The 14017-nt window shown below is 47.4% G+C and overlaps 1 protein-coding gene across 6 annotated transcripts in view; it reads right to left on the reverse strand.

Moving 5' to 3' along the window:
* ATN1 (atrophin 1) overlaps positions 1-6016 on the reverse strand; it is an 18220-nt gene extending 12204 nt beyond the window's left edge. For 2 of the 6 annotated variants that reach the window (XM_019526977.1, XM_019526978.1), the window contains exons 1-4: positions 5815-6016; positions 5451-5588; positions 4439-4552; positions 20-1526 (exon numbers count right to left, since the gene is read on the reverse strand). In XM_019526977.1, coding sequence (XP_019382522.1) covers positions 20-1526; positions 4439-4552; positions 5451-5588; positions 5815-5892 — 1837 coding nt within the window. In that variant the 5' untranslated portion in view covers positions 5893-6016. Of the gene's footprint in view, positions 1-19; positions 1527-4438; positions 4553-5441; positions 5589-5742 lie in introns of all 6 variants that reach the window. The other 4 variants (XM_019526971.1, XM_019526973.1, XM_019526974.1 and 1 more) reach the window with 3 other exon arrangements.
* Between the last annotated feature and the right edge of the window lie 8001 nt (positions 6017-14017).

The following is a 14017-nucleotide window of genomic DNA, read 5'->3' on the forward strand; positions in this document are numbered from 1 at the left end:
GGGAAAGGGGTGGCAGACGCAGAAGTGACTGGGGGTCCAGCCCCATGTGCGGGAGAAGGTGGGGGTGGTGGGGGGAAGGTGTAGGTGGCAGGACTCTGGCCCTGTGGGTGGGCACAGACCCCTTGGTATGTACCCTGGGAAGAGGAAGAGGAGGAGGAGGAAGAGGAAGAGGAAGAGGAGGAGGAGGCGGCAGAGGCAGAGGAGGAGGCAGACGAGGGGGTAGGGGTGGAGGAGGAGGCAGCAGCAGCTGAAGGAGCCTGACTATATGTGGCCTGGCTGTGGGGTGGGTAGAGGCGCAGCCCATAGGCAGCATGTGAAGGGTGATGAGTGCCTGACTCCATGGGGTGGGGGTAACCTCCTGTTGGCTGAGGAGGAGCTGCTGTGGCTGGAGAAACACCCCCTCCACTGCCAGGGCCATGGTGGTGTTGCTGTGATGACTGCTGGTGGTGGGAGGCCTGGCCAGGAAAGGAGGCAGGAGGATGGGAGCTGGTGTTGCCCAGTGGGCGGCTGTACGGTGGTGGACCCTGGCTCCACACAGGCTGGGAGGGCAGAGAGGGCTGGGTGTACTTGGGAGGCTGGCTGGAGACAGAGAGAGCACTGGGGAGGGGGAAGGAGTGGGCATAGGAAGCACTGTAATTAGGCAGGGTCTGGGCAGGGGAAGGTGGGAGATATTGAGCAGAGGAGCTGGACGGGGGTGGGGGAGCATAAGGATAACGTGAAGGGGCCAAGGCTGGTGCCTTGTCTTGCCCCATGCCATGGGGTGATGGGAGGTGCCCACTCAGAGCCTGCCCCACCATCCCTGGAGAGTTGGAGGCAGCGGCCACGTTATTCAGTGGGCGCAGGGCTGGTGGGGGAGGCAGGTTGGCTGAGACATGGGGGAAGGAAGGGGCAGAGACTGGGGGTGCAGCTGGGGGGTTGGCTGGAGGTGTTTTCTGAGGAGGCAGCCCCGCTCCCATGGCAGCCAGGGAGATGGGTGTAGTGGGCGGGGGGTTGTGCTTGGCACCAAGGTTCTGTTCACGTGCTCCTGGTGCTGGAATGCCTCCCACTCCATTGGTGCCTTTGGCCCCAACCTGGACCACATTGGCAGTAGGATAAAGAGGAGCATGGGCAGAGGAAGAGGAAGAAGAGGAGGAGGAAGAAGAAGAAGCAGGCTGTGGTGCCTGGGCCTGGAAAATCCTGGAAGTCTGCGTCTCAAGTTGAGAGTGGTAACTCCCTCCAGGGGGCTGAGGGTGGACCTCACCTGCTAGGCCAAAGCCTGGCTCAGATGGACGGCCTAGACTGTCAGTAGGAGGGGCAGCTGGGGGGCTCTGGGGGAAGAGTGGGGGGTGGTGGTAGGCATGGGATGGCCCCTGGGACAGCACAGAGGAGGAATCTGAGTCATTCTCCACACTGCCAGGGCTGTAGACACTGGGTGAGGTGCTGCGGTTATCCTGGTCAATGTCCCGGGGGTCGCTGCTCATCTCGTCATTGAAGCTGTGGCCATCAAGGCTGTCAACATCTGAGGGAGACTGAGGACATGGCAGCTCCTGGGCAGAGGGAGAAGGGAGATATTACACAGGCTCATAAGCCTCCAAAGTCTGCTCTCTAAAACTCCCAGCCTGTGCTGCTGGAGCCATTACAGAAGATCGCTCTGTCCTATAATCAGCAAAGTCTTCTCTTTGAAATTTGTAAGGATGTTGAGGGCAGTCCAACCCACTTCTCCTCACTTGTCCCTATGGGTATCTCCCAGAAGACACAACAGCAGCAGATTTATCATGTACAGAAGGCAATGTTACTTGAAGTGTATCAATAACAAACCTAGCAACCTCCGTCTGAACAGCAAAAAATACAGCACAGACAACAAGGGCTGATGGGTCCTGACCCCACATTCTGCAGAAAGGTCAGTGTCATTAGCCCAACATACAGAGGATGTAACTGGGGCCCACAGATTAGCGGTGACCACCATTCTCAGCGGGTCTTTGGAAGAAAGGGCTGAAACCCATAATCAGTTATGGGCCCTGGATGAAGGTATCATTCAGGACTACATATGCACATACAGTGCATGGTGGAATATCCCAAGAAAGCAATGGGAGGTTTGCATAGAAAAAACTATTTATGTTGTTAGTTGCTCAGTACCTCTATTGCTGCTTTCACCACTGGGTAGGGAATCCTGCTCCCCTTTGGGTCAATGCTATCTCTTCCTTTTGTGTCAGTTCCTTCTCATCTTCCTTTCTCTAATCTTCCTTGTTCCCCATTCTTGTGAATCTTTTCAGTGATTTCCTCTGAGTTTACCTCCCTGTAGCTACTCCCTCTTCTGGCTCCAGGAATCCCATTGCCACCCAAACCCCCATTCCAGGCAATAAAATGCTGAGTGATAGAGCAGCTTGTGTCCCCAATGATTAAATGTCATGGCTGGACTTCAAGGCTTACAACATAAGGTAAACGAAGAAAGGGCTTCTGTTATGCTGGATAGAAGAATTCACATACGGGAATTAACATTAGTAATACTGTGGCGTTACACTTATCCTGTCACAGCAAAGACAGTAATATCCGAAGCCTCAGAATTGATTTTCTAAGCCAAGACACAGAGGACAATAGCATATGAGAATTAGGTGGTATCCTTTTAAATCAGGGGCAGGCAATTATTTGGGCCCACGTGCCATATAGGCAGTTCTGGGGAGCTGTTGTGGGATGGTCAGTACTCCTGCCCTCCCCCTCGAAACAGCCCAGAGCTCACAGACCCTGCAGCTCCTCCCGGCCACCACCAACAGGGCATATCCCCAACCCCAGCCCACCCCAGGCCCACCCTGGACTCACCCCAGCCAGAGCAGACCAGCTAGTACCTGTATACACGCCTGCTATGGACTGCCTACCCATGCTGGGCAGTGGCAGCAGCCAGGTAGAAGATGCTACTTGGAGTGCAGGAAAAGCAGCCCCTCCCCTTCACTGCTGTTGGGCCCTTCTTGCTGCAGCTGCCCAGAGCCTGGGCCCAGGCAGCCTGTGGCTCCTCTCCACCGCCATCACTGCTGCCTCTGGGCTACCCATCAGGACAGTGGTGGCAGTGCAGAGAAGTGGCAGGCAGCCTGGCCCAGGCTCTGGGTGGTTGCAGCAAGAAAGGCCTGGAAATGGCAAAGCTGTTTCCCACCCCCACCAAGCAACAGCTTCTGCCTGGCCACTGCTGATGCTGCCGCTGCTCAGCATGGGCAGCGAGTCTGGGGCAGGCCAGCATTGGAGCTGTGCACATGGGTTCCAGCTGGTCCACGCCACCAGACTGAGTCCAGAATGGACGTGGAGAAGGCCAGGGTCAGGGCTGTGCACGTGGGTCCCCGCTAGCACCACAGGGCTGGGGCCAGCAGTGTCAGCAATTGCAAAGAGCTGCTGCTGCCTGGGCTGCCTAGAAAGTTAGTTCAGCTGCCAAGCTGCCCCAACCCTGCTGTGTGCCCAGGGAGTGGCGGGATATGCCACAGGCCGGGTGGCATCTGTGACAGGTGGGACCAAGGGACCCACTGCAGGCTTGACAAAGTCCCTCCATGGGCCGGATGTGGCCTGTAGGCCATATTTTGCCTACCCCTGTTTTAAATAGTTTGTGAGCCCTCCATTAGCACTCACTGTTTTCTCTGGTTCACAAGCCACAGAACTCTACTGGAGCAGCAGGGTCTTTGTAATTAGGTCTTACATGTTTTATATCATTAGTAAACATGGTAACTTGGACCCACATGCACCCATATGGTTCCTTCCTGTCACATTTGTTGTGTAAAGAGCAAAAGACTTAGACCAATTGGGAAGCTGACTCCTGTGAATCCCTGTTCTGGGCAGCTGTTGGTAAGCACAGACAGACATCACTGGATGGGGCATGCTTGGAAGGACAGGTCTGCAAGTGGAAGTAGAAGCTGGATTCTGGAGAATGTGATAATGTCACACAGGCCATGTGAATACATCCTGCAGTTTGTGTGTTTGATCCCTTTGCTACAGAGAAAACATAGGCTCATAGCTGAGATATTGGACTGTGACCCAGGAGATCTGGAACCAGCCTCCTGCTCTGCCACAACTGTTCCTGTGTGACACAGGGCAAGTCACTGCCTCTCTGTGTGCCTCCACTTTCTACTTGTGCAGTGGTATTAGTATTACTGTTTGGATTGCACTTATGCCTACAGGCCCCAGAGATGAATCAAGGCCCCAGTGTGCTGGGGACTCTGTGCACACACAGTGAAAAGACTGCCCCTGCTCCAAAGCTGGAGTCACAGTTCTCAGTCTCTTGCTCTAAACAGTGAGGTCCCAGAGCTCTCATCAGAGGCATAGGAAAGCAGAACTCCTAAGTGAAAATGCCCCACCCTCCTCACTATGCCTTTAACTAGAACAACTCAAAGGTAGTCCCAGGCAAACAATCACTGTCCTGCACAAAGTTCTGGTAGGGTCTGCGGAGTATTATGAGGAAGAGCCACTGGGGGCAGGGACTCACCTCAGTTTTGGTTTTCTTGGGGGCACTACTGTCCTCCCCTTCACTCTCTGAAATCTCCTCTGTCCGGCCTTGCTTGCTACCCTTGGGTGTGCAGGAGTCCTCCACTCGACCCTTCTGTGAGGAAGAGAAAGAAAAGAGTGAGTCGCACATGACTCTTCTCCCCCACCTTCCATGGTCCAATCCAGAGACTGACACAGAAGCGAGACATTAGACAGATTAGATCACAGGCTTTACAAAGCAGCTGGGTGCCCAGGGCAGTAACAATGCACGGGGACAGTGGCAACTTCCAGCTGCCAGTGGCAGTTCGTATTTTCTGCTCCCTCACTAAGTCAGTGCCCAGCAGGGGGCTGCCACAGTCACTGCACTTCAGTTATGCTACTGGATTAGATCATACCTGAACCACCGGCTATTAGCAGCAGCAATTCCAACACTGGCCACAAGCTGGCGAACACTAAAATAATACAAGGGTATTTCAGATAGTAATGGCAATTTCAAAATAAAACCGTTTTATGGACAATGATTCTTTACTGAACCACATCACTTCTTCATCTAGTCATAAACAATGGGTGTGTTCAACAGTGCTGCCATCAGTGTTTCCTGCTGCCACATAGTTTCCCAGTCATTGTACACACAACAATTTTATTTCCAAAAATGCTTTCTGAAACACTCTTGTAAAACAGGACTGGGAGATGTGGGCGATAATAACTGGTGGGATCCTGAGAGTAAGGGAAGGAACTGATCTCAGTTTTTGGTGAGCCTTAGGGGCATGTCTGCTCCACAGCAGTGGCTCATCACCAGCACCTGCTCTTTGGTCCACCTGAAGCCAAGGGCTTGACAGTAGACACTGGAGATGAGGCAGGAGCAACCTCACTGGCAACCTACTTCTGAGTCTGGAACATGCCTGTGGGTATAAGTGGAGGGGGCACACTCAGGCCCCTCTGTGCCAAGAACCCAAAGTCTGTGGTGTAGACAAGCTTTATGGTATCTGAGGCGTAATACTCACTTTTCCTACCTTGTTTGCTTGCCGGGATTTCTCAGCTTTGCCATCACTGCTGGAGGTGCTGATGCCACCCGGGGAGGCTCGACCCCGTGACCTCAGCTCTTCTCGGGGCCCAGGAGTCTCCTTCTTCCGTCCACTCCGCATTGACATCTAAGGAAAGAGAAAGCACATCACTATAGCCCTCTCCTGCAGCTCTTCCTTGCTATGGAATTCTTGTTCCAGTTTGGCTGAAGCCTCTCAGTCTTGCTCCACAAGCACCCCACTACTCCCATCCTTAATTCACCACACAGTGTTGCTGATGCACCTCAGTCCTGACCCACATCTCTCCTCCTCTTCCAGTTCTGGGTTTCCCACCTCCTCCTCTCCTGTCACGTACTGAGTCTTTGTTCTGTCGAGTCTTCATTCTTTTGGGTGTGGGGCCCCCATTCTCTTTGGCCCGGCTGGATGAAAACATAAATTTTTGTCACTCCCCCTTTCTGCTGTTCCTTGGAGGGACTAAAATGGTGGCCTCAACTAGGCACAACCAGATCCTCCAGAAGGGGGCTCAGACCAGAGATGTTACTGGTTTCTGGAAGTCCCTGGAAGACAGAGAGGGAGACAACAACAGAAAAACTGAGACTGAGCATGTGTATGAGTCCTCTTCATACCACAGAACCAGCTCATGATATAACTGTCTTCCCCACCCTCAGTATCTCCATATACACTGCCCAGGCTTTTGCAACCTGGAGAGGTCATTCCAGCTTTTCAGAAAAGCAGATTACTTCTTATTTGCACTGTAATGTAACGATGCCCAAGTAATAAAAGGCAATTGAGCTCCCTTAGTATTTTGGGGGGATCTGATTCTTGGGATCTGATATGTTAACTTTGTTTTAACTTTTTTTTTAATATTTCATGTTCGTGGTTAATTTTTTTTCCCAAGAGGACAGAAGTGAAAGAGAAAGTGTTTTAAAACTGTTAGCATTTAAGCTCACAAATTATATTTCTTCTGGCATTATAAACTCCTCTTGGTACCTGTTATCAGCCCTGTAAGTTACAGTATTCTTGACCAATAATGTAACACCGTTCACCCTAAGATGTGGTCCCCCAGGGGTTCCTGGAGCACAGACTTTTAATCAAACCTGGATTCCCCAGCATACACACCAGGGTACCAGTTCTGTACTCAGCTTATTATACAGAGGTGCTGAGAAGTCCTGCTCACACTGCATCTTCAGGGATACCTAGCAGATACAAACGCCCACACTTTAACTTGGATTTGCAAGTCACATGCTGAATCCAACCCATTTAGCTTTAACTCTTGCCCCCAGAACCCAACCCTCTGTCCTCTGCAGCAGAGCTGTAGCTCTTTTCTTAGCTCCAGCCCCTACCTCATTAATGCTCATTGTGGAATTAACGGGCACTTTTACACGTGTTCCGAAGCATTTGGATTAGAATGCATCAGAGCAGACTCAGTCGAGTCTGCTGGAGCCTTCTAACCAGAATGCTCCAGCGTGCTGCAGCGTCTTGTGTATTCAGCATCCCTGTGTTTCAGAATGGCGGTGGGGGCAGTTTAAAGAGCATTAGTTAAAGCACCCCACCACCATTTTGAAATGTCAGACAAATACATGAGATGCTGAGGGCTTTATAATTAGAGCAGCTCCTGAGAGCTGCCCCAATTAAAACACCCCTACCTGGAGCACATGTATAGGTGCCCAAAGATCCCAGAGCCATATGCCAAAGATGTCAAAGACAGTTTTGTGAATAAGGCACTAGGGATAAGGAGTCAAACATTCCAAGTCTATGCCCAGTTTTAAGGGTGACCTGTGGATTAATGGGTTAGTGCAAGGGTTGTCATCTGGAGGTATGTGTATGCCTAGAGATACTTGGAGAGGTCCTAGTGGGGTATGCATGGGTGGGTGGGGATGGAGCTCCACCACCCACAACCCCACGCCACTACCTCCCAGAAGCAGGGCCAAGGAGGGTGAGGGGGTGAGGGCAGCAGTGCCCCTTTGTGGGCCACACAGCCACTGCCTAGCCAGCCAGACATGGGGGGGGGGAGGGAGGGGAGGAGCTTGCAAGCAGTGGCCACTGCCCCCATCCACCACCCCGCGCCACTGCCCCGTGCCATTGCTGCATGCCACTTTCCCATAGCCGGTTGCACATGAGGCTCTGTGGGCTGATGATGGGTGGCATGCAACTGGTTGGGTGCGAGGCCTGTCAGGAGCCTATGGAGCCGCATGTGCAACTGGCCGCGGGAAAGTGGGGTACAGAAGTGTGGAGCAGTGGGTGGCGGCATGGGGTGGTAGGTGGTGCAACCCTTCCTACCCCCCAGCATCTGGCCACCACCACCAGAAGGGGTACACTTCTTTAAAAAGGTTGAAAACCCCTGGGTTAGTGCATGAAGACAGAATAAGGGTTCTGGGGGGCTATTCCAGTTCTGAGATGGACATGAATTCTAGAGGTTTAAAGCAGAGGGATCCTGGACTCTGTTCCCTGCTCTAGAAATGCAGTTAGGTCTAGAAGGTTAGATCCAGGAAAATGCAAGTAAGGAATCTGGTATCCAGTTTGCAGCCTCCAGCTGACCTGCTCATGTCCCTTGGGAATATTCTCTTTCCCATGTCCCAGTCACCCATCTACAAAAGGATGGGGGTGGGGGATGATACTGCTCTCCCTCTTGTGGAGGTTATGAAATCTCCTTAATTAATGCATTCAGAGTGCTTGGAGAACCCCAGATGGAAGGCAGAAGAGTATTATTAATTTAATTTCATTAATATTTTATCTGCCCCTTGTCATGAAAGCCACATGAGGCCCATATAACAATAATTCCCATACACAACAATTCATTAGCTTAGGCCTTCTCTTAGTAAATGCACCATTTTAACTAAAATTGATTTAAAACTGATCTACTGACACTGGTGCAAATTCCTCATGTAAACACACCTTAATCGGTTACAGCCTTGCTCACATAGCTTCAACTTAATTTGATCATTGATTCTGAAATCAATCTAGTTCAATTGACTGATTTTCTAGTACTGACAATGTCTTTGGACTAACATTCCTCCCATAGTGTAAATGCTAAAAAGCAAGAAAACTGTCATTTAAAAAACTTGATATACATCTCTATGACAATGCGCAAGCATTAACCCCATACATTCATAGCACACAAACACAACACACTTCAAATTTGACAACACTGTCCTTCTCATTTTACATCTGACAGAACTGGAGATCACATGCAGTATACAACATTATCTCCTGCTTCCAACAACACATTATTATAATCTTTCCACAATCAGCACAGTTCAGTGTCCCCATACTGAAATTCCTTTCCTTATTAAAACATAAATTTATCCTTAATATCCACAGCACAGCTCCCAAAATGTTAGTTCAAATATCCAATTCACAGTATTAGTGCTAGGGATTTGTTGGGTCAAAAAAACAAAACAAAACATCCAATTGAGCTGCCTAATAACATTAAGTAATAACAAAAATGCTCAAATATTTTAAAAATGTATTAGAACAATATCATCAGTAACAGAAAAGAGTGACTTTATCATTGCTAATGTATTAGATACTTATGTTCAATTATGAAAAGCAAGTTACATAACTAAATGATTTTTAAGTCAGAAAAATTTGAAAGAAATAATGAAAGAAAAAAGAATTAAAAATTGTTACTTTCTAGCAATGTTAGCTTAGTATTTAAACGCAAACATGACTGAATATTGAACAGCTACAAAAGGAATGAAATGAAACAAATCAATAACATAATAATTACAAAAGAAAAAAAGTCATTTTACAGTAGGTAGGCAGCAGGCTGTCTCTTCATGTGTTTTTGTTTTGCATTAACTTTTTTTCTTCTCAAATGTAATTGTCTTATCTATATCTCTGTTATCAGCATACTCAAATGCATCAATATCTACTTATTCCTACTATCTGTACATTTAATCAACTCTTCAGCTGCCATTTTCCTCTCTACTTTTACATTGTAATACATGGTCAGTGCTCCTCAACAGTAGAGGTCCTAAATTAATATCTGTTTTTTGAATGGACAAAGCTGTCCAATTTTGTTTTGCAGATGTGGTAGCACATTAAAGTGCCAAAAGGATTTCTGCTATTGCAGCTGGACTGCAAGAAGGTCACAACCATCTTGACCATAGAGGAGCACCCACTTTAAGCCAATTGCTGGAACTGCGCTCCACATTGTTCTATGGTTGAATGGGCTGCTGCTTGCTTTTTTTTGCTATTTCTACCAGAACTGTCTGTTTTTATATCCCTTCACATTTGCAACAGTGACAGCTAGGGCAGAAGCTAAACCAAAGAGCATGCCTACACTGCATGCCCTGCTGCTCCCAAGCCATCCATGTTTATTCACCTGCATCAAACAGAAACTCAGCAGCAAAGCCACCCTAGGAGTAGGCCTCATTGGCTCTTCTTGAGACCTGTCTGGCACACCCCAGAAACATAGTGTAAACGTACTTAGGTCCTCTTCCTTGCATCTCTAGAGCGTATTTTAACAAACTCCTCCCTGTCCTTGTAGTTCCAGGACACAGTCAGTACCCTCATCCCACTGCTTGTTATTTTTGATGTTTCAGGCATTGGACCTGGTAGCTGCACATGAGAACTGTTCCTGGAGTTTTCAAGAACAGGTTAAACAAGCACTGGTCTGGGATGGTTTAGTCAGGGATGATCCGACCCTGAGCAGGGCGTTGGACAAGATGACCTGCTGCAGGGCCCTTCCTTCCCTGCTTTTCTATAACTCAAAGGCCTTGGCCCTGGAAACAGGATCAAGAAGGTAGAGAGCATGAAGTTCAGGAATCATCATCTAATTTTTATGTGATATCCATTATCCTTTGCTTTGCAGCTTTAGTAAGTGGACTTTATTTAGTATTTTCACAAACACATTTCTTAAATTTCACGCACTTCTTTTTAGCATCAAATAATGTAGAGCTACCATTCTTCCATATTTTGAAAGGAGGGAGCTATGTATTCAAGCAATGAAAATGAATTTTGAGTTTCACATCTGAAAGACAATATCACCACAGATTACTCAAGAACAACACAAAGCCACCTCTTCTTCCTGGGTGGCTGACTGAAATACCTTCTTCCATTTTTGAAGAGTTTTGACAGATTTAATTGAAGTTGCCCATCAAACACAAGGCCAGAAAAATGGTTGCTGATATGCAATGAAAAAGTTGTCAGATCTTCAACATCACCAGTGAAGAACTGCATCAAAATGAGAATATACTTATATAACACAGAAGGTGAAGATACTTATTTATCAACCAGGTACAAGCAACTTTCATGTTAGTTGCACTATCAATCCCTAAGAAACCTTTTGTAGACACAATTAACTGATTATTTTTTAAATAACTGCAGTTAAATTCAGCAGTGCACTGGCATGTGCAAAACACTGGTGTTTGAGTTATAACCATGAAGCTGATGACATCCTCTGTTTAAATACTGCTCCATCAGTCAGACACTGGAGACACACGAGGAGCTTTTCAGTAAAAACACCAACTCTCTTTTCATGTCTTCCACTCCAGCAGTCAGGCTTCCTGCAATGTTTTATACTTGGAATTTTGTAAATTGAATTAAATTTGTAAAAAAAAGAATTAGCATATAAGGATTTTCAGCAATATGACATGAGGTATTGCTGACATAAATACTTCTAGCAAAAATATAGCCAAGTTCATTCTTCTGGTCATCGGACACGTGCTTCACATTTTTTTAAACTGATCTAATGAACATCTGAAGATCTTCTAGGAGTTAGAGTTTTTGATGCTAATACATAGGGAGTAGCAAAAGTTTTGTGTCTTCATCAAAAGACTGAGAAAGATGTGAAGCATACTAGTTTTCCCCTTCTTGCTGTCTAATTGTAACAATCTATCTTTGACAGTAGCTACAACCTATCACTAGAATTCAGCAAGTGTTTTCATTCTAGACTTGTCTTATACTAAAGAGAACAGACTTTGCACTTAGCTTTAACAGTGCTTCCATATTCATTTCTAGTGAAAATTTTCTGTACAAATGATTTAGGCATTCCCTGACTGTCTTTAATTTATTAATGTCTCACTTGCTGGAATGCAAATCTCTAAATTATGAAGTATCTCTTGTATTTCAATCAAGCAGTAGTTACTCAGTTCCATTTGTAACTGGTATTGTTCCAGAAGATTTCAATCAAAATGTTATGGTAGTGCTAGAGTGATGTTGTAGCTGTGATGGTCCAGGAATTATGCAAGAGGCAAAGACAGTTTTTCAAATACCCCTGGGAATTTCTCCCCTCACCCCCTTCCAGCTGTTTTTTGTTTGTTTGGTTGGTTTGGTTTTTTTGCTATTGCTCTGCTGGCTTTTCTCCTCAAACCTGAAGAATGCATTGAATTTGAAAATTTATCTAATTTTATCCCACCTATGCAGTTGGTCCAATCCAAAGTATCACCCACACAAACTTTTGCTTTCCTAATTAAAACGTTCTTTCCCCTCTCTCTCCCAGGAACTTTACAGAGTCCAAAATACCATGTAGGTCAGAGGTGGGCAAAATGTGGCCCGGGGGCCGGATGTGGCCCAGCAGGCCATTCCATCTGGCCCACAGGGCCCCTAAAAAATTTAGAAAATTAATATTTATCTGCCCTTGGCTGCCTATCATGCAGCTCTCGATGGCTTGCCAAAACTCAGTAACCGGCCCTCTGCCCAAAATAATTGCCCACCCCTGATGTAAGCAGATGGTACTTCCACCCTGCAACAAGTGCAAGGGACTCATGGAAGTGGTCCTAGGCACATATGACCTGTACCACCTCAGGGGACAACCTTACTGTCTCTAGAGTAGTAGTAGATGACCAGTAAGGGGCAAAAAAAACAGTAACATACAGAAACTCCTCTAGCAGCACAGACTAGTGCTTGTAGCCACACCTTTGACCCTGCGCAGGGAAGGGAAAGGAGCCTTTGAGCTCAGAAAAGTAAACAGCACAGGGGGTTGCCATGGCCCAACTAAGTGTGTATGGGGGATATCCCTCCTTTGTGAGCACAGAGTGGGGAGTGTGTTAGTGTGTGCATGCATTCATGTCCTGGTTCCTGCAGGGCTGGGAGCCCAGAGTTGTCCTCTCTGCCCTTGCTAGCTGGTGGCACTATGATGCAATCAAAAAAGGTGGGCTACTGGATTGCAGAAATATTTTACATGTTTGACCAGATGCAATAATAGGCAGTCTGCTGATATGATCTGATCAGCCAGTGGATCAACTCACCACTTCTACTCAGCACCAAACAATACACACATATTAAATAGTGGTAAATAACATTGGACCAGAACTCCCATCACATGGAGGCACTAAATCTTTCTAAAATACATTGTGTAAATCAACCATTTGGGTTTAATATAGGACATGCTGGATGAAATTCTCTGGACCATGTAAGGTAAGAGATCAAAATTAGATTGGGGGCATCAAATGTATGGCCTGCGGTCTGGATCCTGCCAACAAAGTCATATTGTCTGGCCCATGGGGCTGGTAGAGGGGTCAGAAATCTGGACATAGAGCAGGTGGATGCCAGGCCTGCCCCTGAAATCCAGGGCATAGAGCCCCATCAGACACAAGTGTCACAGTGAGTAGCAGGCAATGGCTGCTTTAACTCTCATGGTTGCTGCTTTTGACCTGGATCTGGCCAGGGAGGGGGGTGAGCTGGACATGCCTAGATTACACAGTCATGATGATCATGATGGTGCATGATGAACTAGGCACACAACATTTCATATATGCATTCATAATTATGGAGGGGCAGCAATGCCTATCAGCAGGTTATACAACACTTCCCATTATAAAAGAAATATTGAATGCAAATCTCTCTGAACTCAATGGTTTTGGGGCCGGATTCTGGTAGTTGGCAGCCTTCTGGTTAAGAAGCTGAATGTTGCTGGCCTCATGAATATCTCTGCAGATGGGGCTGAGATACAAGGCACTGAAAATTGTTGTTGTCCATTTGCATGTCATACAGCCCAGCTTGTTTCTGGCTTGCCATCCAAATCCCACCAAATTCTGTATATGCTGGGCCCACCCTGGCTTGTCCCTCACAGCACTCTCCCCGCACACGGTGAACCTCTGGGTGGAATGCAGACAAAACTGATTCTGCTTTTTTCCCAGTTTGAATCACCCTTTTGCCTAGAGGAAGCTGCACTGCACTGGGACTCAAGTGATCATGAAGTATATCCTCCCTCCTCCTATTCAAGAGTGCTAATTGTGTCCTCGTCACAAGCTGAAGCACTGAGCAAGCCCTCCTTGGTTATACACAGGTTGGGGGTAGAATAGCATCTGCTTAGCTAATTCTCAGATGATAAGATTCTCAGAAAGTCTGTTAAATATTTGTCCTTGTCACAGCTGTCTGTGAAGTGAGTGTGCTCCAGCCACATGGAAACCCACCGGTCAAGTGTGTTATCTATCTGTGTAGCACTGATTCTCAACCAGGGTACTGGGGAATCCTGGGGTGCTCTGAGATTCTTTGAAGGGTGATGAAAGAAGTGAGAGAAGATGATCAGTTCAAGCTCCAGATGTGAGAGGATAAGCAGATAAGGGCAAGTTCAGGCTTTCCCTACCTGGCTGCTCCCCTGCCTTCATTGC

The sequence above is a fragment of the Gavialis gangeticus genome, unplaced genomic scaffold, assembly GCF_001723915.1.
Source record: "Gavialis gangeticus isolate Ggan-Ray unplaced genomic scaffold, GavGan_comp1, whole genome shotgun sequence".
Lineage (NCBI taxonomy): Eukaryota > Metazoa > Chordata > Crocodylia > Gavialidae > Gavialis > Gavialis gangeticus.